Source organism: Myxocyprinus asiaticus, chromosome 14 (genome assembly GCF_019703515.2).
Source record: "Myxocyprinus asiaticus isolate MX2 ecotype Aquarium Trade chromosome 14, UBuf_Myxa_2, whole genome shotgun sequence".
NCBI classification, from domain to species: Eukaryota; Metazoa; Chordata; class Actinopteri; order Cypriniformes; family Catostomidae; genus Myxocyprinus; species Myxocyprinus asiaticus.
In genome coordinates this window covers 3,659,310-3,685,848 of record NC_059357.1, presented here as the reverse complement: position 1 = coordinate 3,685,848, position 26,539 = coordinate 3,659,310, and the positions used below count along the sequence as shown (strand labels likewise).

At 40.4% G+C, this 26,539-nt stretch overlaps 1 protein-coding gene across 1 annotated transcript; it reads left to right on the top strand.

Annotated features, from left to right (window-relative positions):
- Nucleotides 1–24,988, top strand: LOC127452024 (cytochrome P450 2K6-like). The gene is made up of 14 exons (XM_051717153.1): nt 1–232; nt 310–472; nt 3,380–3,529; nt 3,615–3,775; nt 6,305–6,484; nt 11,826–12,002; nt 12,349–12,511; nt 14,874–15,023; nt 15,106–15,266; nt 18,531–18,710; nt 19,870–20,011; nt 20,733–20,917; nt 23,929–24,070; nt 24,177–24,988. The coding sequence occupies exons 1-14, from the start codon at nt 29–31 to the stop codon at nt 24,362–24,364; spliced, it is 2,346 nt and encodes a 781-aa protein (XP_051573113.1). The 5' UTR covers nt 1–28; the 3' UTR covers nt 24,365–24,988.
- The last annotated feature ends 1,551 nt before the right edge of the window (nt 24,989–26,539 follow it).

Genomic DNA, 26,539 nt, shown 5'->3' with positions numbered 1-26,539 from the left:
TGCTGCAGACAAACATGCATATTGTAAGATGGCTGTTGTTGAGGCACTTCTGCAGTTTCCCAGCACAGGAACATTACTGGGCGCTTTTCTTTTGCTTCTGGTTGTATATCTGCTTTCATCAGGCTCCAAACCTCAGAAAGAAGGTAAAGACCCACCAGGACCCAAACCACTGCCACTGCTGGGAAACCTGCTGACACTTGACCTTGAGAGACCCTTTGACACCCTTTGTGAGGTGAGAACTTGACAAACAATAAACAATATTAATAACATTTGTTGACATTTGCAAATGTCTTGTTCTGTTTCCTCCAGCTGTCCAAAACCTACGGAAATGTGTTCCAAGTGTTTTTTGGTCCCAAAAAAGTTGTGATCTTAGCTGGGTACAAAACAGTTAAAGAAGCACTTGTGAACTATGCAGATGAATTTGGGGACCGAGACATTACACCTGGTTTCAGGATACTTAACGATGAACATGGTAAGAACCCTGCATTCTCTGTTTACATTTCAAAACATTTTGTGATTCACCACCTATGTGTATTAAGTGATAACTAGAGAAGTAAAGTTTGTAGACACAAACTTTGAGTTTAGTATGAAAAAGCTTAGTCTGAAAGTTTAAGGTAGACAGATAGATAGACAGACAGACAGATAGATAGATACAATGTTGCTAGCATATTTTAGCATTTAGCTAGGCATTGCCAGCATGTTGGAAGCATGTTGGTAGCATGTTTTAGGTCTTAGCTAGGAATTGCTAGCATGTTGATAGCTTGCTGCTAGCATATTTTCGCACTTAGCTGGACATTGCTAGCATGTTTTAGCATGTTTCTAGCATATTTTATCACTTAGCTAGGCACTGCTAGCATGCTTTTGCACATTGCTAACATGTTTTAACATGTTGCTAGCATATTTTAACACTTAGCTAGGCACAGCTAGCATATTTTTGCTTGTTTTTGCATGTTGTTAGAATGTGTTAGCACTTAGCTAGGCAATGCTAGCATGTTTTAGCATGTTGCTTGTATGTTGCTAGCATGTTTTAACACTTAGCTAGGCATTGTTAGCATGTTGCTAGCATGTTGGTAGCATGTTTTAGCACTTAGCTAGGAATTAATAGCATGTTTTAGCACTTAGCTAGCATATTTTAGCGATAAGCGTGGCACTGCTAGCATGTTTTTGCATGTTGCTAACATGTTTTAGCACTTAGCTACAACATTTCTAGCATGTTTTAACATGTTGCTAGCATGTTTAGCACTTAGCTAGGCATTGCTAGCATGTTTTAACATACTGCTAGCATGTTGGTAGCACTTAGCTAGGCTTTGCTATGATGAATACCGTAATTCCGATCAGTTATAAAAGATATAGCAGGGGTATACAATTAAAGTTCCAAGAGGCCCTGTTTCTACATTTCTGTTCCACAAAAGTCTGGACAATAATAACTTGTTTCGTAGCCATGCTGACTAATGACAGTGGATAAGAAATGCAGATTTTGTGGAATACTTATTATAAATGTCCAAGTTGGCAGCAATAATTAAAGGGGCATTCAGTAGTTCTCTAGCTAGCATTAGCATTGCTCTTCGTCATGTACTTTAAGTACCGAAAGACGCTGTACTGCCATCTTTCAACATGGATCAGCATGATCGTCTCTCCTGACCCCATCAGCTCTGGAATATTATTTGCATCTGGAAAATGTCGAAGTTTGAGGTAATTTCTAAAGTTATTTATTACTACTATAATATAATTGCTTTGCCTAAAGACAAACGTCAGATATCAAGCGAACAGACTTCTACTGTTAAGGACAGATTATTATTGTCCCACATATCAATAATCTTTGGAGACTGTCTACGTTTCACGTTATTTCTAAAGACAGTTATTACCTTTATTAGAGAACTACTTAGCGTGAAATAAACCTCAATTATCTAGCAATACAGAATGTTATGTTAAAGGAAAGATTAGAATTGTTTTTGGTGATCAAATTTAGCATGTCCATGAACACTGTATTTGAAGAACTTGTTTTGTTTCCAAGCAAACCAACGTCAAGGTTTACACAAAATCCACAACAATCGCTGTGCCAAGCTCCTAAACGAATTAAGATGTATGCCATTTCATAGAGGTGGAGGTAGATGAGCCCTCCTTACTATAGCTATAATAACAAAGAAAAGAAAATTACACGTTGCTTTCCGATTGCATATGTAAACTCTGAAAATTGTCCAATACCAACATACGATTCAAACATGTATGAGTTTCTGTAAATTCCACTGGTACTATCCAGGGGGGCACCACACTTAGGTCCGTTTTTATTTCAATGGATATTCAAGTTTTTCAGGATAATTAATCAGGTGTAAATTATTGTTTAAAGGTCCGTACAGCTACCGAAGCAGAGCATAAAAAAGACAGTGGTCTTAACAATGAATAATTCCCAACAAAATAGAAGCAATATCGGCATCCTACTCCAGTTTTTCTCCATCATCAAATCTTTCCACCTTGTGTATGCTGTACCGATGTTTACTTAAGTTTTATGCCTTTGCTGGTCTTTCTATCTTCTTGCTTCAGACCTTTTTTCTTCTTCGGCAGTACAGCTACTGAATCTCCCATTGTCTCCGCTGCTAAAGCACGATAATAAGTATGTTCCATTGATTTCTTTTCACTCTTCGCATCACCAAACAACAAAACTGTGTGCTAAATAAGCATAGCCAAGCGTATCTACATAGGCGGCAGCCATTGAGCGTGAGGTCCGCTAATTGGTGACTAATGAGATATAGCAACTCTAGTCAGACCAGCTAGAAGGTGTGTGCCGATTTTGGTGGCTGAAGCTTAAAAGCTCTAGAAAATTTGCTCTCATAATAATAATAATAAAAATAATAATAATGTTTAAGCAGAATATCAGTATGTTGGCTTTCTCGAGCCAACATAATAATAAGTTTAAATAGTAGATCAGTATTTTGGATTGTTTTATGGGACCAAGCATCAATGCTGTGTAGACAACGTATTGTGTTTGTTAGTTTTCGGCTTGTTATTCCACTTCCATTGTTGTAGCCCATAAAACTCTACAGTTTGTTAAAAGGTTGTGAAATTTGCCCCATTGATAATTCAAAATGTATTAACTTGCAGAGTTCTCTGCTACTTGAAAGGCTTGAAACCTTAATATTTAAGTTTAAGCTATATTTAAGTTTATATCAAGTTTCTCAAATATTCTTGTATTTTATGTCATGATTCAATGAGTTTGCTTTGGTAAAAGCTTAATAACAAACTGACACGGCATAATTCCATAAGTGTCTAAAGGTTAACGTCTGTGTGAAATATAACTTATTAGTTAATCATTACAGTACATCAGTGCTTTTCTGCTGAGGTGTAGTCCAGAGTCATGATCACATGGTTCTGTTTTGATCAGGGATCATCTTTTCCAATGGTGAGAACTGGAAAGAGATGAGACGCTTCGCTCTCACTAACCTGCGAGACTTTGGGATGGGTAAGAGAGGAAGTGAAGAGAAAATCATAGAGGAAATTCAGTACCTGAAAGAAGAGTTTGAGAAGTTTGAAGGTACCACCTGCAGCATACACCTGGACATCTGCAATTATGCTCACACTTTGAGAGATACAGTTGATTTGTCTTTTACTTTTTACAGGGAAACCCTTTGACACAACACAGCCTGTGAACTACGCTGTATCAAACATCATCTCAGCTATTGTGTATGGCAACAGATTTGAATACACAGATTTTCAATTCAAAGAAATGGTCGACAGAGCAAACGAGAACGTTCGTGTTGGTGGATCGGCTTCAATGACGGTATGCAAGATTTACACTCACGAGCACTTAAATAGGAAGACATGTACACCTACTTATTCATGTGATTATCTAATCAGCCAATCATGTGGCAGCAGTGCAGTGCATAAAATCATTCATATACGGGTCAGGAGCTTCAGTTAATGTTCACATCAACCATCAGAATGGGGAAAAAATTTGATCCCAGTGATTTAGACCATGGCATGATTGTTGGTCCCAGACAGGCTGCTTTGAGTATTTCTGTGACTGCTGATCTCCTGGGATTTTCACACACAACAGTCTCTAGAATTTACTCAGAATGGCACCAAAAACAAAAGCATCTGCGGACAGAAACGCCTTGTTGATGAGAGATGTCAACGGAGAATGGCCAGACTGGTTCGATCTGACAGAAAGGCTACGGTAACTCAAATAACCACTCTGTACAATTGTAGTGAGCAGAATAGCATCTCAGAATGCACAACATGTCGAACCTTGAGGCGGATGGGCAACAACAGCAGATGACCACAACTGGCACTTTATTAGGACCATAGTGTTCCTAATAAAGTGCTCAGTGAGTGCAGTGTTTCCCCTAGAATTTATTTCAGGCCCAGTGATACGCACTGAAAAAAACCCTAAAAAGATGAGTTGCGTGGGATGGCACATTGGCGTGGTCGGCTTCAGTCAGATGGCGCAGCAGGTCTGCAGTTTATATTTGTGTTCAGATTTTTGTTTGCTCAGTATATTAAAGACTTAAAGTAATCACAAGGAACACAGTGTGCATGATTCATTGCTGCACTTTATCTTCCTTGGCTTGGAGAAAAATTTCACTATGGCATCATGATATGGAAATTTTGCCACAGGAGGCCTATTTATTGAAATCTTCATGCAGGCACCCAGGTGCTCTCCTTGTTCCTGATGTCTGTTTTTACCTACCAAAAGTGAAGATCTGTCTTTATTTAGTAAATTCTTACATTTAAGTATAGATAAACCCTTTGAGAGGGTCCTCTTTTAACTGGCTGATGGTATTGTGCTGATGGCATATGCGACAGAACATTCCTACATCAAATTTTGATTATATCAGTTAAGAAAGACAATCTATTTCTCTTATTTTCATAATTTTTATCTACCAAAAAAAAAGAAAAAAGAAAAAAAACTCAATTAGAACAAAAATGTATGCTAAACACATTTCCATTTGTTTTAAAATGATGCAAGATCAACAAATTGGAACTTACCATGGGTAGTCTGGTACAAGCACGGGCTATACTTGGGGTTCTTGAACCACTCAGGGTCCCAGCCAAATTTGCGATGTTTGCCGTTATTTTTTTAGACTGTTTCAGTTTCAGTTGCACCAGCGTCAACAACGTTTATGCTTGAGCTAACATTCCTCAAGCTACCCCATCACCTGCCCCTCTTACTTCTCTCTCACCTGCCCGTCTCATTTCACCCCCTTCTTCTCCATCTGTACTTTTGCTTGTCTCCGCAGTTTTGGAGAAAAATGTTAATATATTTCATTGTCTGTCCTCCACATGAGAGCTTTTTCTCTTTTTAGGCGCCGCCAAGCTCACGGTTAGCTAACCTGCATCCCATACACTCGTGGTCTGGCTCTGCAGTAATTAAAAGAGACTCTGATAGCAGTGGTACTCGCCTCACGTGACGAGTTTCCTTGGTAAAGATACAGAGGTTGACTCAAGTTTTACAACTGAGCTGCACAGAGGCTACCCAACCGCAAATGATTATTGATTTCCGAATGAATGGATATTTGGCACTATTTTTGCCATTAAAATTCTTGTTTTGTTTTTTGGCCTGGCGGAGGCTTTTGTTGGCCTGGTGGCCCGCCAATAAAGTACAGTTGTAGAGGAAACACTGGAGTGTAAAAAACAAATATTTGCCAACGTGCCTCTTTTCAAAAGGGTCATTGTATGAAACGGGGGCCTTTTCCATTTTGAAAAAGTGACTTTGGAAGAACATTTCTGTAAGATTTTTAAAACATCTGTCAGACAAAGAATGTATTTGTTAAATGAACTACATTGTGCAAATTAATAAATATATGTCAGAATAAAATAATGCCTTCAGAAAGGTAACAGGGATGACAAGTTGAAAAGGGAATTTTAAGGAATAGTCTTCCTTCTGCGGAACACAAACGAAGATATTATGATAAAGAGATTAAGTGTTTTTGTCCATACAATGCAAGTCAGTGGGGTCCAACATTGCATAAAGGTAATCCATACCATTCAGATGGTTTAAGCCATGTCTTTTGACGTGATATGATCGGTTTTTGCCGAGAAACGGACTAAAATGTAACGCCTTTTTCACTATAAATCTTGACATCGGCGCGATCATGATTTGAAGCTCGATTACACTTCTTCATGCTTGACACATGCACTGAGCGCTGTACACATGCTCTGTTTATGTACACATGCTGTTCACACTCTGCGATAAAATCGTGATAAAAATAGGAAATAGTCATTAACGTAACACAAAAATGTTATATGCATCTGTGGATAAAAGCTCACATTCAACCTTTTTCTACTGTTTTGAAATGTGTCTTTGTAGCTTTACAGCATATTTCCATGGTTGGGCCCGTTCCTGAACAGCAAACGGATTATCGTAAGAAATTTACTGAAAAATAGAGCACAGATAACAGAGTTGATCAGCGGGTTACTGGAGACTCTGAATCCACAGGACCACAGAGGGTTCATCGACTCCTTTCTCATCCGCAAACAGAGCGACGAGGTACGGAAATCATTGTGTTGCAGTATTTGATGATGCTCTTTACTGGAACAACTAGAAATACAGGGGGAAGTAGAAAACATACAATTGTTTGAAAACTGCCCCCCTAAAAACCACCACATCACACTCATATTCAGTTTTATATATGTTAGAGAAGTCGGCTGAGAGAGTTCATTTTCCTTTACAACAATGCTAGAATGTTAGTGCTCTGAATATCGTGTGGAATAACTTAAAATATTTATCACATTAACGTTGGTATTTTCTTGCATGCTGTGAGGTCAAAAGTTCTGAGACCACTTTTTGTTGTATTTTGCATTTGTCTAGGTTAATACAGTCATTTTTATTACAAATTATATTCAAAGCATAGGACCCAATTTGTACTACCATGTACATAAGCATTTGCAACAATGTACTTATTATGGACATGCGTGTTGTTGCATTGTACTTCCATTTAAAGTACCTGCATGTAATTACATCTGTAGTTACACTGTTAACCTTACCCCTAACCCTAAACCTAAACCTACCCCAACCCTTATCCTAACCCCTAAATTTTAAACCTGCCTGAGAATTTTGCAGAACAACATGTAATTAGTCTATAAATACATTGTATTGTATGTATTTTAATGTTAGTACACAGTCGTTAAAGACACCTAATATAAAAAAGCACCAAAGCATACAATTAATGTAAAAGTTAAATAAAAAAGGTGGGCTTTCAATGTGGAATTAGGTTTGTGAAAACCACTGTATCAGAGGTAGACAATATACCCCTTTTTACCGATTAATCGGTACAGATAGTTACTTTTTTAAACTATTGGTTATCAGCAAAAATCGATGCCAAGCCATTTTAACTGTAGAATCTTTCAGCACTGACCACAGAGGAATTAATACATATATATATATACAGGTGCATCTCAATAAATTAGAATGTCGTGGAAAAGTTCATTTATTTCAGTAATTCAACTCAAATTGTGAAACTCGTGTATTAAATAAATTCAATGCACACAGACTGAAGTAGTTTAAGTCTTTGGTTCTTTTAATTGTGATGATTTTGGCTCACATTTAACAAAAACCCACCAATTCACTATCTCAACAAATTAGAATATGGTGACATGCCAATCAGCTAATCAACTCAAAACACCTGCAAAGGTTTCCTGAGCCTTCAAAATGGTCTCTCAGTTTGGTTCACTAGGCTACACAATCATGGGGAAGACTGCTGATCTGACAGTTGTCCAGAAGACAATCATTGACACCCTTCACAAGGAGGGTAAGCCACAAACATTCATTGCCAAAGAAGCTGGCTGTTCACAGAGTGCTGTATCCAAGCATGTTAACAGAAAGTTGAGTGGAAGGAAAAAGTGTGGAAGAAAAAGATGCACAACCAACCGAGAGAACCGCAGCCTTATGATTGTCAAGCAAAATCGATTCAAGAATTTGGGTGAACTTCACAAGGAATGGACTGAGGCTGGGGTCAAGGCATCAAGAGCCACCACACACAGATGTGTCAAGAAATTTGGCTACAGTTGTCGTATTCCTCTTGTTAAGCCACTCCTGAACCACAGACAACGTCAGAGGCGTCTTACCAGGGCTAAGGAGAAGAACAACTGGACTGTTGCCCAGTGGTCCAAAGTCCTCTTTTCAGATGAGAGCAAGTTTTGTATTTCATTTGAAAACCAAGGTCCTAGAGTCTGGAGGAAGGGTGGAGAAGCTCATAGCCCAAGTTGCTTGAAGTCCAGTGTTAAGTTTCCACAGTCTGTGATGATTTGGGGTGCAATGTCATCTGCTGGTGTTGGTCCATCGTGTTTTTTGAAAACCAAAGTCACTGCACCCGTTTACCAAGAAATTTTGGAGCACTTCATGCTTCCTCCTGCTGACCAGCTTTTTAAAGATGCTGATTTCATTTTCCAGCAGGATTTGGCACCTGCCCACACTGCCAAAAGCATCAAAAGTTGGTTAAATGACCATGGTGTTGGTGTGCTTGACTGGCCAGCAAACTCACCAGACCTGAACCCCATAGAGAATCTATGGGGTATTGTCAAGAGGAAAATGAGAAACAAGAGACCAAAAAATGCAGATGAGCTGAAGGCCACTGTCAAAGAAACCTGGGCTTCCATACCACCTCAGCAGTGCCACAAACTGATCACCTCCATGCCACGCCGAATTGAGGCAGTAATTAAAGCAAAAGGAGCCCCTACCAAGTATTGAGTACATATACAGTAAATGAACATACTTTCCAGAATGCCAACAATTCACTAAAAATGGTTTCTTTATTGGTCTTATGATGTATTCTAATTTTTTGAGATAGTGAATTGGTGGGTTTTTGTTAAATGTGAGCCAAAATCATCACAATTAAAAGAACCAAAGACTTAAACTACTTCAGTCTGTGTGCATTGAATTTATTTAATACACGAGTTTCACAATTTGAGTTGAATTACTGAAATAAATGAACTTTTCTACGACATTCTAATTTATTGAGATGCACCTGTATATGTAGGGGGCCTGGGCCTGGGTAGCTCAGTGGTAAAGACACTGGCTACCACTCCTGGAGTTCGCTAGTTCGCTAGTTCGAATACCAGGGTGTGCTGAGTGACTCCAGCCAGGTCTCCTAAGCAACCAAAGTGGCCTGGTTGCTAGGGAGGGTAGAGTCACATGGGGTAACCTCCTCGGGATCGTTATAATGTGGTTCATTCTCGGTGGGTCGCGTGGTGAGTTGAACGTGGTTGCCGTGGTGGATGGCGTGAAGCCTCCACACGCGCTGTGTCTCCGTGGCAACGCGCTCAACAAGCCACGTGATAAGGTTGACTGTCTCAGACACGGAGGCAACTGAGATTCGTCCTCCGCCACCCGGATTGAGGCGAATCACTACGCCACCACGAGGACTTAAAAGCACATTGGGAATTGGGCATTCCAAATTGGGAGGAAAAAATAAATAAATAAATAAAAATAAAATACATTCTTTATGCTCTACTAAACCCAAAGTAAAAGTACCAAGATTTAAAATGTATTAAAACTGGTTGTGTAGTTGAAAAGCAGGTTTTACTTTCTACTTCCCCCTGTATTTCCAAGTGGTATAGTTGCACAATTTCCATTAAAATTATCAAATGAGCAATGTTTAAAAAAATTGTTTTGTAGAACGCATGTTCTCAGACAACTCTTTTTCTTATTATTATGATAAAAAAATATGAATATATACCTTGTGGATTTGTATTTGTCAGCAATCTGGCAAGACGGACTCATACTTCCATCAGGAGAATCTTATAATGACGGTGGTGAATCTCTTTGTTGCTGGTACTGACACCACAGGAACAACTCTGCGCTGGGGTCTGATGATTATGGCCAAATACCCTCATATACAGGGTAAAAACACAGTACTGTTTAGAGTTTGTCTCCATGCTTTAATGTTTTTGTGGATGTTTTCTTCAGCTGAATTCACTGGAGTACTGATGTGCTGTATTTGTGTGCAGATCGGGTTCAGGAGGAGATTGACAGAGTGATCAGTGGACGTCAACCAGTTGTGGATGACAGGAAGAAATTACCATATACAGACGCTGTGATCCATGAAACCCAGAGACTGGCCAACATAGCACCAATGAGTCTACCCCATACGACCAGCTGTGATGTTCACTTCAATGGATACTTCATCAAGAAGGTCAGTCAAAAAGAATAAAAACTTGGACTGTAGTTGAAGGACGAAATACACATTCATTTTAATTTGGGCTTTTTTCTATGTTTTAAGGGTACCTCTGTGTTTCCTCTGCTGACGTCTGTATTAAAGGATGAAAGTGAATGGGAGAAACCCCACAGTTTTTACCCAGAACACTTCCTTGATGAAAAAGGCCAGTTTGTTAAGAAAGATGCTTTCATGCCCTTTTCTGCAGGTACAGTCAAATCTAAACACTACACACGTTATGAAGAAATTATCATTTGAATAGAAAAAACATATGTACGGTCTCTCTTTCAGGCCGCAGAGTTTGTGTGGGGGAGAGCTTGGCCAGAATGGAGCTCTTCCTGTTCTTCACCTCCCTCCTTCAGCACTTCCGCTTCACTCCTCCACCTGGAGTGTCTGGAGATGAACTGGATCTCAAAGGAATAGTTGGAATCACATTGAATCCGTCCCCACACAAGCTGTGTGCAATCAAACGGTTCTGATGCATGACAGTAACATCCATCCTTAGAAGAATTACACTGAATTACACAGCATTATCAGCTATTCGTAATAAGACACATAGTCATGCAGAACTGCTGTCTCTAGTTTTCTAGTATCTAGTTTATTTGCTACTAAGTGCTTCAAACAAAATTCTGGATATAAGAAAAGATTTGATGCCACTAACCTTGCAGACTTTGGCAACAGCCAGTGATTGGTTCTTCCTCAAAAGAAAACTAATTGGCACTTCCAATTTTTACAAGTGCTTTTCAGTTTTGTTTGATATATGCATCAGACAGTCAGTGAACAGACTGTGAATGACTACAAGGAATGTTTGGACAGCAATATCGTAATGTTAACCCAATTCTGTTCCACTCTAACCAGTCTTGTTTTGGTCTTAAAGCTTTGAGTTATACAATACTGTAACAAGGTTAAAATGGGAAAGGAGGAGGCGGGAACCAGCTGAACGGTCAAAATAATATTGAATGAAACAAAAAGACACACATCACAAACACACACACGGAAGCTGCCGTGCATTTCTCTCTCTCTCGAACTGCTGCATCCCGCTGCACTTATCCCTCCCCGGGCGGACCGGAGCAAGTTCTCCAACCCCTGGCGTATGGAACGCCCCTCCGTGTTTTGGCGTCTGGTAGCCCCTCCGCCCCTGCGGTTCCAACACAGTTCTTGATGAAGCACTAAAGTACTTTCTTGTTTTATTTTTGTATACTGTATAACAGATTACTGATTTTAATAGGGCTTATATGTAAACAATAAACATAAAAAAGGTGAAGAGTAATAATAATAATAAAAAAAGTATAAGAAAAATAACTGCTAATGTGTGGCCTTTACTCTTGCAGAACAAAGATTCTAATTCTAGATTGGCAGAACTGCTCTGTGCATCAATAGAGCCAGGATACATTGGTATAAATTAATTAAGGTAACAATATGTGTCATTTTAGGGTTGTTTTGTTTTTCTGCTGAGAAAAATGTGAGAATTTTTTTTCCTGGAGCTGAGCCCAGATTTCCATGTATTTGAGCAGACCACCTGCTGTTCCAAATCATAGCCACTCCTGCGACTGAGTTACAAAGAGCACAAGAGCAAATAAATTGTGACTCAAATCAGACCTTTACTGGGGTTTTACCTGAAAACGTGTATGCTAGATCTCTCTGACTATGGCTTTTATGGAAGTGATTCTCTTGCAGGGTTTCAGCACAGGTATTTTACTTGGTATTTTGCTGCTCTTTGTGGTTGTTTATCTACTACTGTCTGGGTCCAGCTCTCAGGATGAGGGAAAAGAACCTCCTGGACCCAAACCACTGCCACTGCTGGGGAACCTACTCATGCTTGACCTCAAGAAAACCTATGTGAGCCTCTGCGATGTGAGTATGCATGCAAAAATTCATCATTAGAGGATTATTTGACCTACTGTGTTACTTTCTACCAGTAAACATATAGAAAAGCCTAACGTTATGTTCTCAACAGCATGCTTATATAAATAGCAGAGTATTGTGGCAGAATACGCCCACAGCTAAAAGTGTTCCAAGTTTTTATGGTAACTTAGACTGAGATTTGATCATGGTATAGACAAAATATATCGAATCTAACATCAATTTAAAAAGAGAATTGAGCAGAAACACTTTAAAGCTTGTTTTCATTTCTCTCAATTCTCTCAGATTTATTTAAAATAGCTGTTAATGACATTTCCTGATCTTTTCTGCATTACAGCTCTCAAAACAATATGGATCAGTTTTCACTGTGCACTTCGGCCCCAAAAAAGTTGTAGTGTTGGCCGGATATAAGACCGTCAAGCAGGCACTTGTGAACCTTTCAGAGGAATTTGGAGACCGAGATATTACCCCCATATTCCATGATTTCAATCAGGGATTTGGTAAGAATTATGTGTTTATAAAATAATTATCTGAAGATGTTAAAGACAAAGACTGTGAAACAGGAAATCTTTCAGTTCAATTCAAAAATATTCAATTCTGATAGTACAGTCAATTATAAACCCGTTATGAACAATTTTGCAGAATGGCTGAGTTATTCAGTCTAAACTTAGTCAGTCCTTAACCCGGTGCAATGCATGCTGGGTACCTGATGGCGTTACAGTATGTATTGGTGTGCAAGCTTACTTCGATGTGCTCACTTTAACAGCACATTTCTGATATGGACTATAATTCGCAATAGTTGTAGTACATGCTATTTGTATGTTAGTTATAACATAATCTAACCATGTTAGTTGTACTATATAGTACTTCAGTCAGATAAAGGCATATTTCTACCCCCTACAGTAAGTGTAAATGCAGATCGGTAGTTGAGCAGTCTAATCAGAGCGTGTATGGAGGAGCAGCCCAGAAGGCTGCATGAAGTCATCACTTAACAACACACTATATGCCTATAAATAAGTGATTGAATAGTGTTTGAAGCTTTCCCATTGATAAATTCAGTTTGACTCAAAACAGATTTTAAATCACATCTGAAAGCTATAATCCTTGAATGTGATTTCTTAAAGGCTCAATGAACCTTATGCTTTAGTATAGAGGTAGTATGAGGATCATACTGTAATATCATCATGTCCTTGCCTTTAGACCAATGCACAAATCAGATATTCTACTGTACATATATATTTAGCACCTTTGAACTGAACTGAGAGCAGTTTACGCTCACTGCCTCAAATGTACCTCTACAGCAGAGTCCCATCAGGAGCAGGTTCCTGCTCAAGTGCTCTTCAACACACAGGAGGAGCTGAATTTTAACAGCTCTGTCTCCTGAGCTCCTGCTGCCCTAACTCATTAATGCTGTTAATCCTGACAATGCAACTGCAATAAAGCAATATATATACATATTATAATTTTTTTAGGGGTGTAAAAAAAATATTGTATCGTACAATACGACGCTCACTATACAATACCATATGTATCGTACGATACATAAACAAACACATTATAGTGTAATTAAAACAAAGCAGTGCAACACTGAGAGCTGCGAAACAATCTCCTCCATGGTGAGGGGGCACTGAACGCTCACAGGAAAACAGAGCAATATATCTACAGTACATAGATGAGAAGAACGATGGCAAATGGCAAGCAGACTGTAGTGTTACAGTTTGTCGAATTTGCAAAATAACGGTGTCATGTCCCAGCGCTACAGTACATCAAAAATGTTGTTTTATTTACGCCGACATTACCACGCAAATCGGTGGATTTGTGATGCAGAAACACAGCAGCAACAAAGTTGCACTTAACAGCCAACCTCTCCCAGATGACACGGAGCATGACACCAAGCAAGACCCATGGGCCCATCCGAGCTTAAAGGGTTAAAAGTGCCATGGCATTACCATGTTTTTTTGGGGGGGTTTTTTGGACATGGTACCATGGTAATACTATATTTTGTTACATGAACCATTGTTACAATATGAAACGTGATTGCTTCCTAGTTTCAAGGTGGGCACCATAATAATGATTTTAAAATATTAGCAATCAGCCGATAATGTAACAACTGTGACGGCCTATAGTATGAGCTATAGTACAAACACTGCATATCAGAAATGCACCATGGTTTTTCCAGCTGACCCTGGGGGGCTTGTAAGGGTAGAGGTTAAAATGAACACAGCAGAATACAAGGAAATCCTGTTGGAAAACTTGATTGAGTCTGCAAGATATCTGCGACTTGGAAGGAGTTTTGTTTTCCAGAGAGACAATGACCCCAATTATGAAGTTAAAGCTAAGCAATGGCTTATCAACAGTCAGTATCTAGAGTGGCCAAGTCCAGATCTCAATCCAATTAAGGATTTATGGGTAGTGTATCCATTCTCCAAAGACGAACAGGGAAAAATTGTGGTAGTCAAATGTGCAAAGCTGATAGAGACGTATCCTCAGACTCAAGGCTTAAATTGCTGACAAAGGTGCATCTACAACTAAATATTGATTGAAGGGGGTGAATACTTACTTAGAAGGTTATTTTTTGTATAATAACAAATTGTGAATAATCTTTGAACAAATCATTTTGCCATAAAGAATATTTATCTGTTAAGGTGGTAAATACTTTTCATAGGCACTGTACCACACCATCTGATAACTGTACCACCATACATTTATGGCACTTTTTTCGTAAGGGTTAGTCTCAGTGAATTTCTTCAGGACCAGGTGGCACAAAGATTACATAGTTCAAAATTCCCAAATCATCATTTCAGTCTGGTAGGAGTCCAGTCAGATATCCACTTTGACTTATGATTAAATGATTCCTTATAGGGATTTTATTTTCCAATGGTGAAAACTGGAGACAAATGAGACGCTTTGCTCTCTCAAATCTGCGAGACTTTGGAATGGGGAAGAAAGGAAGTGAAGAGAAAATAATTGAAGAATCAAAGTATTTAAGAGAGGAATTTGAGAAGTTTGAAGGTAGGACTGCAAACTACAAGGACAAGAATTGTGATTTGACTGAAACTGAATTAAGTACTAACATAGAATCACCCCTCTGCAGGAAAACCGTTTGATACAAGTCTGCCTGTGAGCCTTGCTATTTCAAACATAATCTTATCGATTGTCTATGGTAACAGATTTGAGTACAGCAACCCCTGGTTACATGGAATGGTCCAACGATCATACGAAAACATGAAAATGGTTGGTTCAGCTTCAGTCCAGGTACAGAGCAATTCCTTTTATACGTCCTCAAATTATTAATATGTACATTGCTAGTTATTTGCCCATTTAATTTTTTTTTTTTTTTTTTTAGATATTCAAGAAGTAAATCATTACAGTTATCCAAGATTTTTTATTGTAAATAATTAGTTTTGTATTTACGGTAACTTTCGATTTGAGATTTTGTCCCAGTGTAGTTTCTAGACCATTTTAATGCTCCCTTACATATGCTAGGCAATGAAAGTGCATCAGATCATTTTCAGGTGGAACATGATTTGGGGGCGGGTGTGTTTGTAGGGGGGCAATTCCTTAAATGTCCTCTGTACAAATAAAAAACAAAATTTGCTATTTTCATATTTACTAACATAATACTAATACGACAACCAAAGATTTACTAACCACAATTGAGTAAAAAAGATGATAAAAAATGATGAACAAAAAGGCTAATGACAAGTGTTTGAATCAGTACACCCTACCATTCTGGGTTTGCCCATAAATTCTAAGACATCTTGCCATGTTGTTCTTTAGAATGCAAATGCAGTAAAATAGACTTACCGAGACTTACCATTTCTTTTAAGATTGTCTCCATTTTTAAACATATTTTAAACTTCACTAGTTCATTTTAAATGGTCTTGTAGTGGAACAAAATAATTTATAAAATTACAAGTAGTATTCCATGTTGAATATCAATTAAAAGCTGTATGCATATTAATTATACAAAAATTAGAAAATGTAGTTCAAAACAATTTAGATGGAGTATGGCATGTCCCACCTCAGGACATGGCAACTTTCCAAAAGTGTTTCGTGTCAGAAAAGGTATACTGATCTGTAGTGGGGCGAGCAAGAGACAGATAAAGTTGGTGTGGTGTCAAGCCTCGGAGAGACATTTATTTGAAATAATAATAAACACAAAATGTCCAAAAAGGAGAATAAATAGTTTCCAAGGGGAAAAGTGTCCAAAATAAAGGGGAATCTGGCATTCTTGCAGTGAGATGGTGCGTTGTGTAGGAAGGGGGAGTGTCGCCAGGAATGTTCCAGGACGTGGGCGGGGTCTGACAGCTGCACACGCTTCCCTCCGTTATCCACGGCACGAGGGGTGGCGGCTTCTGTGGTGGCTTGTCTTGCTGCGGCAAGTGTGATGGGAAGGCGGCCCGGCATCCATGCCCATCTTCATCATGCGCATCTAATTTGGCTGTTACCCTCCCCGCTCTGCTCCTGGACATGCACAGGTGCCAGTGTGTGCACACAAGGAGATAGAAGCCGGAACGCACCCTGAAGAGAGGCACGCTCTGCATTTTTATAGCAGCATTGATGAGGTTCCATTCACATCAGGTGTGCCTCATCATCCTCTGCCCAAACGAGGCTCATAAAATTGCGACTCTCCTTGTCTCCAGCTCACTCCCTTTGTGAGCCTTACTTCTTAAAAAAATCAGATTCACAAACATTCTGCTGAAGAAATCTGCCAAAAGGTTTCTACCCTGACAGTCCTGTTGTTTTTGCATTTTTTGTTTGCTCCCTGGCCACACCCCCTTGTTAGCACTTGATTGTGTATGTTTCACCTGTTCCTTATTTCCTTTCTTATATTCCTGCCTTGTTTCTCTGTTTGTTGCTGGTTTGTCTTGTGGTTTTTCCTTAGTGTTCAGCACTCTAGTCTTGTCTGTCTGTTGGTTTTCCTGTTAGATTGTTTTATCTTTTGCTGCTCAGTTGTGTTTTTATTTTAATATATAAATTACATTTATTTATTCATCCCATGCCTTTTCCCCATTCCTGACATTACGAACAAGCCTGTCTGGACTGGCAGGCATGAGAATGTTTTTGAGGGAAGCTCCTATTCAGAGGATTGCAACTCCCCAAAGCATTTCCATCATGGAGAGACTCCTCTCTCTTCAGCAGGTAGAGAGATCAATTGAGGAGTTTGCCCATGAGTTCTTGGAAATATTCTCCAGAGTTGATTGTAGTGAGGTGAAGGAGGTTGCTGCAGATATCCTGCCGCTGCAGAACCCCTGCAGACCCCTGCCCTTGCCGCTGCAGCCCCCTTGGAGATGCCTGCCTTCGCCACTGCAGAACCCGTGGTGGCGCCCGCCCTCACCACTGCAGGACCCAGGGAGGCCCCCACCTTTGCCATTGCAGGGAGGCAACCACCTTCACTAATGCAGGAACCCTGGAGGTGCCCGACCTCACTGCAGCCCCCCTAAAGGTGCCCGCACTTGCCTTCGCCACTTCAAGACCCCTGGATGTGCCCACCACCACTGCTGCAGGACCTCTGGAGGCACCTGCCTTCATCGCTGCATGACCCTTGGAGGTGCTTGCCCTCATTGATACAGGACCCCTGGAGGCACACAGCATTGCTGCTGCAGCTCCGATGGAGGCACCCGCCCTCGCTGCAGCTCCCATGGTGGCGCCCACCCTTGCAGCTACAATCACCATGAAGGCCTTTCCATAACCTGAGGTCGACCCTTTCCTTTCCAGAGTGGCTGTTGCTGACCCATCCTTCTTCCCAGCATTCGCAGCTGACTAATCTGTCTCCTCTGCAGCTGATGTCGAATTTCTCCCTTCTCTGTGGCCGCCACTGACTGCCCTGCCAGGCCTCACACCCCTGTCTGCCCTGCCAGGCCTCTCTCGTCTGTCTGCCTTGCCAGGCCTCACTGAGGTGTTGCCCGACCTCATCTTCGTTCTGAGGCTGCCTGACCCAATCCCCTTCCTAGAGCATCCTCCCTGGCTGGCAAACTCTGCTCCCTTCCAGGAGCCGCATATCCCTGCCCCCTATATGACCTTCTCCCTACCTCAGAGCCACACCCATGGTTTCCCCCACCCTGCCTCCCTTGCTTGGTTCCCCTTGCACCCTCTTGGTCTGTCCCTTGGTTTGTTGTTGTTCTGTGTGACATGTTTTATTGCCACTCGTTTGCTCCCTAGCCATACCCAAGTAGGAGCTGTCAGGTCTAAAGATGCTGAGCTAATGCTAAAATCTTTCCTAATATCTCCAGAAGAAGATTCCATTAGCACAGTTAGGTTAAATAATAAACTATACTATACACAACCATAAAACATTCTGCTGAAAACAATCAATGCATGTTGTAGCTGCAGAATTATGCCTGAAAATTATGTTCATTACCTTGCATATGTAAGGGACTGCCTAAAAAATCCACCCACAGTGCTAAAACACTCCAAGCATGCATTCAAATGATGTGTACTAAAAAACCACACCAGGAATACATTGAACATTGTCCTGATGGCACATTATGGTTCTTTTTCATTTTGATTATTTAGCTCTACAACATGTTTCCTTGGCTTTGTCCTTTTGTGAAGAATCAAAAACAGATTATGAACAACCTCAAGAATAACTTTAAAGAAAGTGAGGAACTCATAAATGGTCTGCTAAAGACTTTGGACCCTCAGGATCCCAGAGGATTTGCAGATTCATTCCTTGTTCGACAGCAAAAAGACAAGGTACTCTACATACACAATACAGCTGAAGGCGAAGGCATACTCAGTTTTTCTGCATTCCGGGTCATCTCGCACTCGGTCTAGGAAAGGGCATAAGAAGCGAAGTTTGGAGTCATTTCAGATTCTGGGCTGATGGAGTTGGTCAATATCTGGATAAATCAAAAACAGTGTGTAAAAAGTGCAAGGCAGACATGCCACACTCCAGGAACACAACCAGTATAATATCCCATGTGTCTAATGTCCCAGAATAATTCATGCCAGTGCTTCAGAAAAATATATGTAAACGAAAAAAGGTATCTGAAAAAAGTATCTGAAGCATACTGTGGTAATTGACAGAATGCCGAAGATGCTTTTGATCTAGCTTTTAACCTGGAACATTCCTTTAAATTCACTGTTGGCATCACTTTGGTCTGTTGAAATGAATTGTACCTTTTTGTATATTCATAGTAATTAGTAGTTACTGTATATAACCATAATGAAAGTAACTTTAATAAGCGAGGGATAATGTACAGTCAGCGGAGAGGCTTGTGATAACAACTGGTTGACTGTGCATTATCTTACACGGCTACTAACCAAATAAATAAATAAATAGACATAAAATATTGACTTGCATTGAAATTATTTAACTATTTGAGAAGAAAGAAATCACTGAACAGTAATTCCACCTCCGGTTTGCGTCGTAGTTCTGTTGGTGTTTATGACCATCTGACTGCTCATTATCCAGCTTATTACAAGACTAATTGCCAAATAAATAAATGTACATGAAACATTGATTTAAATTGACATTATTTTATTCACTTACTTGTAGAGATTGCACAGTGATCTGAGAAGTAGGAAAGATTACTCGGATGAGCGGTCTGATATGTCTTTATCCATGGATGTAAGGTTGTTATTCCGAAATATTAGACTTCTACATGGCGCCATTGACCAGTCAGAACTGAGTCTTCCAGAGACCCATGTAATAAGCATTTTAATGCTCTAGTATGCAAATTGATCTGTAGCAAAGTCCCTTTCAAGACAAGTCTGTCCACTCAGCAGCCAACAATTTCTCCCATTCATTTTAATACAAGTGCTCTGTCTCAGGCTAAATAGTTTCTGTCTGAGGAGCAATTGTTTCCCATTATGACATTTACTCTAGATGTCACTATCACGATCTTTGCAGGAATCTGCTGAAAAAGAGACTCCTTTCCATACAAAGAATCTATTTTATTCAATTAATAACCTGTTTGCTGCCGGTACCGATACTACAACTACAACACTATGCTGGAGTCTTCTGCTAATGGCCAAATATCCTGAAATACAAGGTATTGCATGCATATAAGCACAAACACATACTTTGGGAATGAATGTTAGAGAAACGCATCAGTACACGAGTTCTAGCAGAACAAGAATGTGTTCTGTATTTCAGTGTAGAGATATTTTTGTTCTCAGAAATAAGTAAGGAATAACTGATGAACTGTTAAAAAACAGTTCCGGTCTAAGATGCTAATTGATCAATACAGTATTCCAGCAATGCCAAAATCATGAAACAGTAACAGATATGATGTAAAACACCTGTTCACGAGCTATTGTTTATTTTACTGACATAGAGGCCAACTATTAACTTTAGACTTGTATATGTCAAAGACTATCTTTTAGCAAAACAAAAGTCTTTTTTAAGGCACTCAGGGGCGTGCTAAACTGTGAATATTGTCACCGTAAATGCTGGTCCGGAGTCAATTATTCTGCTTATACAGTACCACGGTTACCACATGTAAATATGTATATCTCAAGACATTTTTCAGGTTTTGTCTCTACAAAGCTCTTGATTGTAGAACCGGTTCATTACGCCACTGTTTCGATAATTTAAACCTTGATAATAATTTATAAAGAACAAAGTGGAGTGGTATGAAACTTAAATGGAGTCTTCAAACATGGAACTACTTCATAGCCATGCAATTAGAGAAAGTTAATCAACACCTTTGGAATGTGTGTCAGCCAATCAGAATTAAGAATTTAATAATGCCATACTTGTATTTGCAAAAGACAAGGTCCAAGAGGAGATTGACAGAGTGATTGGTGGACGTCAGCCAGTGGTGGAGGACAGGAAGAACTTGCCTTACACAGATGCTGTGATTCATGAAACCCAGAGACTGGCCAGCATATTACCCATAAGTGTGCCCCGTAAGACCAGTTGTGATGTTCACCTGAATGGATACCTCATCAAGAAGGTCAGGCTAAAGCAAGATTTTTGGGCATAACATTTTCGGGTCATTTTTGTTGAAGTACCAAGAACTAATACAAAATCTGACGTAAAGTATTTATTTCTCAGCTCATGTCATAACTGTAATTTTGAGTATTTAACGTCATTGACAGTACTTTCTGTGCAAAAACACATCCTTTCTATTTAAATCAGGCTAATTTTAGATCATGCTTTATTCACAAAACTCTGTGCTGTTTGCCCAGCGCAAATAACCTTTACGCCTGAGGAACTGAATTTTATTTAAGAGAGATTTTTAAAATTAAAAACCAAATGTTTTTCATTTTTGTTCATTCTGAGCAAGGTTGAGCACTCAACTGTATGCAAGATGACCCGGAACACAAAAAAACAAAGTATTCCGGAGTCTTTAGAAGTAGCGTCTTCGGACAAGAATTATAAAAGCTGGTAAATAACTTCTGTAATTAACAATGTAAGAACAGTGTCATTAACATATTTAATAAATAGACTTTATACAGAAGTTGTCAAAAGTGTCTGCAATGTCACGGAAGGCTACATCCATAAAGTCCAATTAGGTAAATGAATATGATACAGTGGCTTCCTTCAGAATTAAAGCATATGCATAGAATGTTCTATTAAAAAGAAAGATGCCTAATTTTTCAGGCAACATGAAGTGGTGTAATTCAGAAACTGTACACTTTTGTCTTTGGTTTCATAAAAAAATAAATAATAACAAAATAAATAAATATTGAAATGAAATAATAATGTTATTAACTGGTTACCAACATTTAAAAATGTTTTTTTCAATTTGGAACAATTGAAAGGGTTATTGATCATGGCGGTTATAATTAATCTAAACATGATCAAATGATGTTAAAGAACATTACCTGTATAACCTGCCATATATTCAAATGTGCGGTGTAGCCAAGTGCACTTTCTGCATGTTAAAGAGATTATTCAGGTGTCTGGATCATAGTAGTGATGCTGGAAAGTCCAGATCATGGTAGTCCGCTGCATCTTCTGCTATATAGCACTCAGAGCTGACCCACAAAATCAGGAATAGCCCTGTTCAAGTTGCATTTAGCAGTAAGCACAGATTTTGGAGTGTTTGTGGCGTTCCCTGATCTGCATAATTTCTTTAGTTAATATGGCGCTAAACTAGTGCAAACAATGCATGCAAATAAACATTGCTTTAATGGGCACAATTCAATTTTAGTGAATTCCTCTCTCAGACCTTTGCACCCTTCTATATACAGTATATATACTGTATATACTGTATATACACTGATGAGCCAAAACATTATGATCACTCACAGGTGAAGCAAATAACGTTGATCATCTCCTAACAAGGTCACATGTCAAGGTCTGGGTAGATTAGATGGTAAGCAAACAATCAGGTCTCGTTGTCAACGTGTTGAATGCAGGAGAAATGGGCAGGAGTAAAAACCTGAGAGACTTTGACAAGGGCCAAATTGTTATGGCCAGATGACTGGGTCAGAGCATCTCTGAAACAGAAGGCTTGTGGGGTGCTCACGGTCAGCAGTAGTGAGTACCAGTGGACAGTGGTCCGAGAAGGGACAAACCACAAACCAGCGACAGGTTGTTGGTCGCCCAAGGCGCATCGCGTGGGCAACTAATGCTATAATGTCTGGTCCGAACCAACAAAAGGTCTACTGCTGCACAAGTCACAGAAAATTGTAATAATGGTTAAGGGAATAGGGGGCCTGGGTAGCTCAGTGGTAAAAGATGCTGGCTACCACCCCTGGAGTTTGCTAGTACGCTAGTTCGAATCCCAGGGTGTGCTGAGTGACTCCGGCCAGGCCTCCTAAGCAACCAAATTGGCCCGGTTGCTAGGGAGGGTAGAGTCACATGGGGTCACTATAATGTGGTTAGTTCTTGGTGGGGCACGTGGTGAGTTGAGCGCGGATGCCGCGGTGGATGGCGTGAAGCCTCCACATGCGTTATGTCTCCGTGGCAACACGCTCAGCAAGCCACGTGATAAGATGCGCGGGTTGACGGTCTCTGGGCAACTGGGATTCATCCTCCGCCACCCGGATTGAGGCGAGTCACTACGCGACAACGAGGACTTAATAGCGCACTGAGAATTGGGCATTCCAAATTGGGTGAATTAAAAAAAATGGTTATGGGAGGAATGTGTCACAACACACAGTGCATGTGCAGCACCCTGCTGCGTATGGGGCTGCGTAACCGCAGACCGATCAGAGTGCCCATGATGACCCCTGTCCGCCATTGAAAGCACTTACTAGAGTTGGAACTGGACCTTGGAGCAGTGGAAGAAGGTCACCTGGTCCGAGAAGTCCTGTTTCTTTTACATCAAGTGGACGGCCTTGTACGAGTGCGCCATTTATCTGGGGAAGTGATGGCACCAGGATGCACTGTAGGAAGACAACAAGCCGGTGGAGGGAGTGTGATGCTCTGGGCAATGTTCTGTATGGCCATTCATGTGGACGTCAATTTAACACGTGCCACCAACCTAAACATCGTTGTAGACCAGGTACACCCCTTCATGGCAATGGTATTCCATGGCAGTGGCTTCTTTCATCAGGATAATGCGCCCTGCCACACTGCACACGTTATTCGGGAATGGTTTGAGGAACATGATAAAGTGTTCAAGGTGTTGCCCTGGCCTCCAAATTCCCCAGATCTCAATCCGAATGAGCATCTGTGGGATGTGCTGGACTAACAGGTCCGATCCATGGCGGCTCCACCTCGCAACTTACAGGACTTGAAGGATCTGCTGCTTATGTCTTGGTGCCAGATACCACAGGACACCTTCAGGGGTCTTGTAGAGTCCATGCCTTGGCGGGTCGGCACTGTTTTAGCGGCACGTGAAGGGCCAACAGCATATTAGGCAGGTGGTCATAATGTTTTGGCTGATCGGTGTACGTATGGTGAGGACATGAAAATGTACTGCATAGTCGGAATAACTCTCTCGATTATGGGTTCATACCATCTGTCAATAATAATTTACAAGAGTACTTATTGTGTTCTGATCTATTGCAGGATACCAGCATCGTCCCGCTATTGATAACTGTATTGAGAGATGAAAATGAGTGGGAAACACCCAATACCTTCAACCCAGGACACTTCCTAAATAAACAGGGCCAGTTTATAAAAAATGATGCTTTCATGCCGTTCTCTGCAGGTGCTGTGCACTTTAAATTGACTAGTTGACTTTTTCCGACAGAGATTACTTTTGTATATTTTTAATAGTTTCCATCTTTCTCTCTATCTTTAACTTTCACTTTCAGGACGCAGAGTGTGTGTTGGAGAGAGTTTAGCCAGAATGGAGCTCTTCCTGTTTTTCACCTCCCTACTTCAGAACTTCCGCTTCACTCCTCCACCTGGAATGTCTGAAGATGAGCTCGACCTCACACCATCTGTGGGGTTCACGCTCAACCCGTCCCCACACAAACTGTGTGCAGTGAAACGCTCTTAAACAGGAGAACGGAAAGCTAGCACGTGCAAATACATATCCCATTCCGCTGCGAATGAAAGTTAAATTTGGTGAACTGTAACCTACAAATCCTTCTGACGAGAAGACGTGTGACCAACAGCAGACCGAAACGTAACACACTTAGCCAGAATGGAGCTCTTCCTGTTTTTGGAAGAATGGATCTCTTCCTGTCTTGACTCAATACTAACAATACATTCTGAAATGTTGTTGTATTTCGGTGCAATGACAATAAAGGCTTCTATCTATTCTATCTATATTTCAAAGCTGCAGGTGTAGGTGGTATATTTTAACATTTTGAATATAATATTAGCCTGTTTGTTATTTGTGATTCTATTATTTATTAAAATCACAAGCCCTCCTGCTTGACATCATATCCTGGTCTGTTGTAATGTCAGAAAAATGTTTGCTTGTGCCCAGTGTGATTGCCCCATTAATCACATATATAGTTTCCATATGCTTTAGAATGTTACCTTGTATTGTATTGACAATGTTACATTTACGCTTTTTAGCTATTGTTTTTTTTAACTGCAAAATAAGGATTTTAAAACTAAAAGCTGTGCTGTGCTATTTGTCGTAACAAAAAATCAGTAAAGAACCTTGTCCACACACATCTTGTTTGCTTATTTGGGTTTCAAGAACATATTCAAGTTTAACAGCTGGCATTAGATTGTTCCTTTAGTGTTAGTGTTACGTGAAAGTTTTTTTTTCTTTTGCAGCCCATTCATAATGCATAAATTGAGAATATGCATAAAAATCTCACATTGAATTCCCTTATAACTTATAAGAACTCAATTCGACTCAGTGCCATTGAAAATTAAAATCCTGTAGTTTTCTTGTTTTTTTAATCTGACAAAATGACGGACAGCATTTGGAATTATCCATCAGTGTATACAATAAATGACAGAAATCTCAAATGTTTTAGCTTGTCAGATTTGTGATAATATTTTCACACAACATTGTATCAGACATTTAAATTTTCAGACATGGGACTCTTTAACGTTCAAAAACGGGGATGTAACATGGTTAAGGTTGGGAAAGGAGGAGGCGGGATCCGCCGCATTTATCCCTCTCCTCTGCTGATTAGCCCAGTTGGGGGCCAGGCAGCATTGCCCTTCTGGCTGCGCCTGCCGGCAGGCTTTACCACTCCAGGCGGCCGGCAGTGAGCCCCTCCTCCCCTCGCAGACAGCGGCCATTCCTCCGCATCCAGGCGGTCGGCAGCAACTCCTCCGTCCCCTAGCGGATGGCCGCGGCTGCTCCTTTGGGTGGATGGCAGTGGCGAGGACTCCACGACAGCGCATCCCTCCTCCTTCCCAGGTTTCGGCACCAATGTAACATGGTTAAGGTTGGGAAAGGAGGAGGCGGGAACCAGCTGAACAGTCAAAATATTATTTAATAAAAACTTAAACAAAAAGACACACAGAACACAAACGCACACATGGCAGCTGCATGTGGCTCTCTCTCTCCCGAACTGCCGCGTTCCGCCGCATTTATCCCTTTCCTCGGCTGATTAGCCCAACTGGGGGCCAGGCGTGTGTAGTCACGGCCCGGCCCCGCCCTCCTCCCCGTCACAGGGGATTAACGGAAAACCTTCAACAATTTGACTCTTTGAAAATTTCGACATTTTCAGCATGTTGCATTTTAACCTGACGTTAACGAAATTATAGTGTAATAAGTTGCTTTTTAACGGAGTCAGTGCATTTATCAATCAAAGCAAAAAGTCAGTTTTTAAGGAATGGCAAATATAGGTAGGGCTACATTTTCATCAATTGTTCGCCGTTATGACATGAGGGGTAAAGTGGGGATTTCCCATGTCAGTACAAGTGACATATGACATAAAATATTGTCAAAGGTCTGTGGATGTCCCCTACTAATTTTATTTTTTAGTTCAAGTGTTTCAGCCACATCCATTGCTAACAGGTGCATAAAATCCAGTACAAAGGCATGAAATCTTTATAGACAAACATTGTGGCAGTCCAATGGGTCATACTGAAGAGCTCAGTGACTTTAAACGTGGCATTGTCGTAGAATGCTAACTTTGCCACAAGTCAGTTCGTGAAATTTCTGCCCTACCAGATCTGCCCAGGGCAACTGTAAGTGCTATTATCGTGAAGTGGAAGCATCTAGGATCAACAACAGCTCATTTACAAATTGGAAGAC

Bases quoted from the DNA above. Each gene is read 5' to 3' on its own strand.
- LOC127452024 (XM_051717153.1), top strand. From the start codon at position 29: ATGGCTGTTGTTGAGGCACTTCTGCAGTTTCCCAGCACAGGAACATTA. The intron at 473-3,379 runs GTAAGAACCCTG...TGTTTTGATCAG, and splicing joins GATACTTAACGATGAACATG to GGATCATCTTTTCCAATGGT. The intron at 3,530-3,614 runs GTACCACCTGCA...TACTTTTTACAG, and splicing joins AGAGTTTGAGAAGTTTGAAG to GGAAACCCTTTGACACAACA.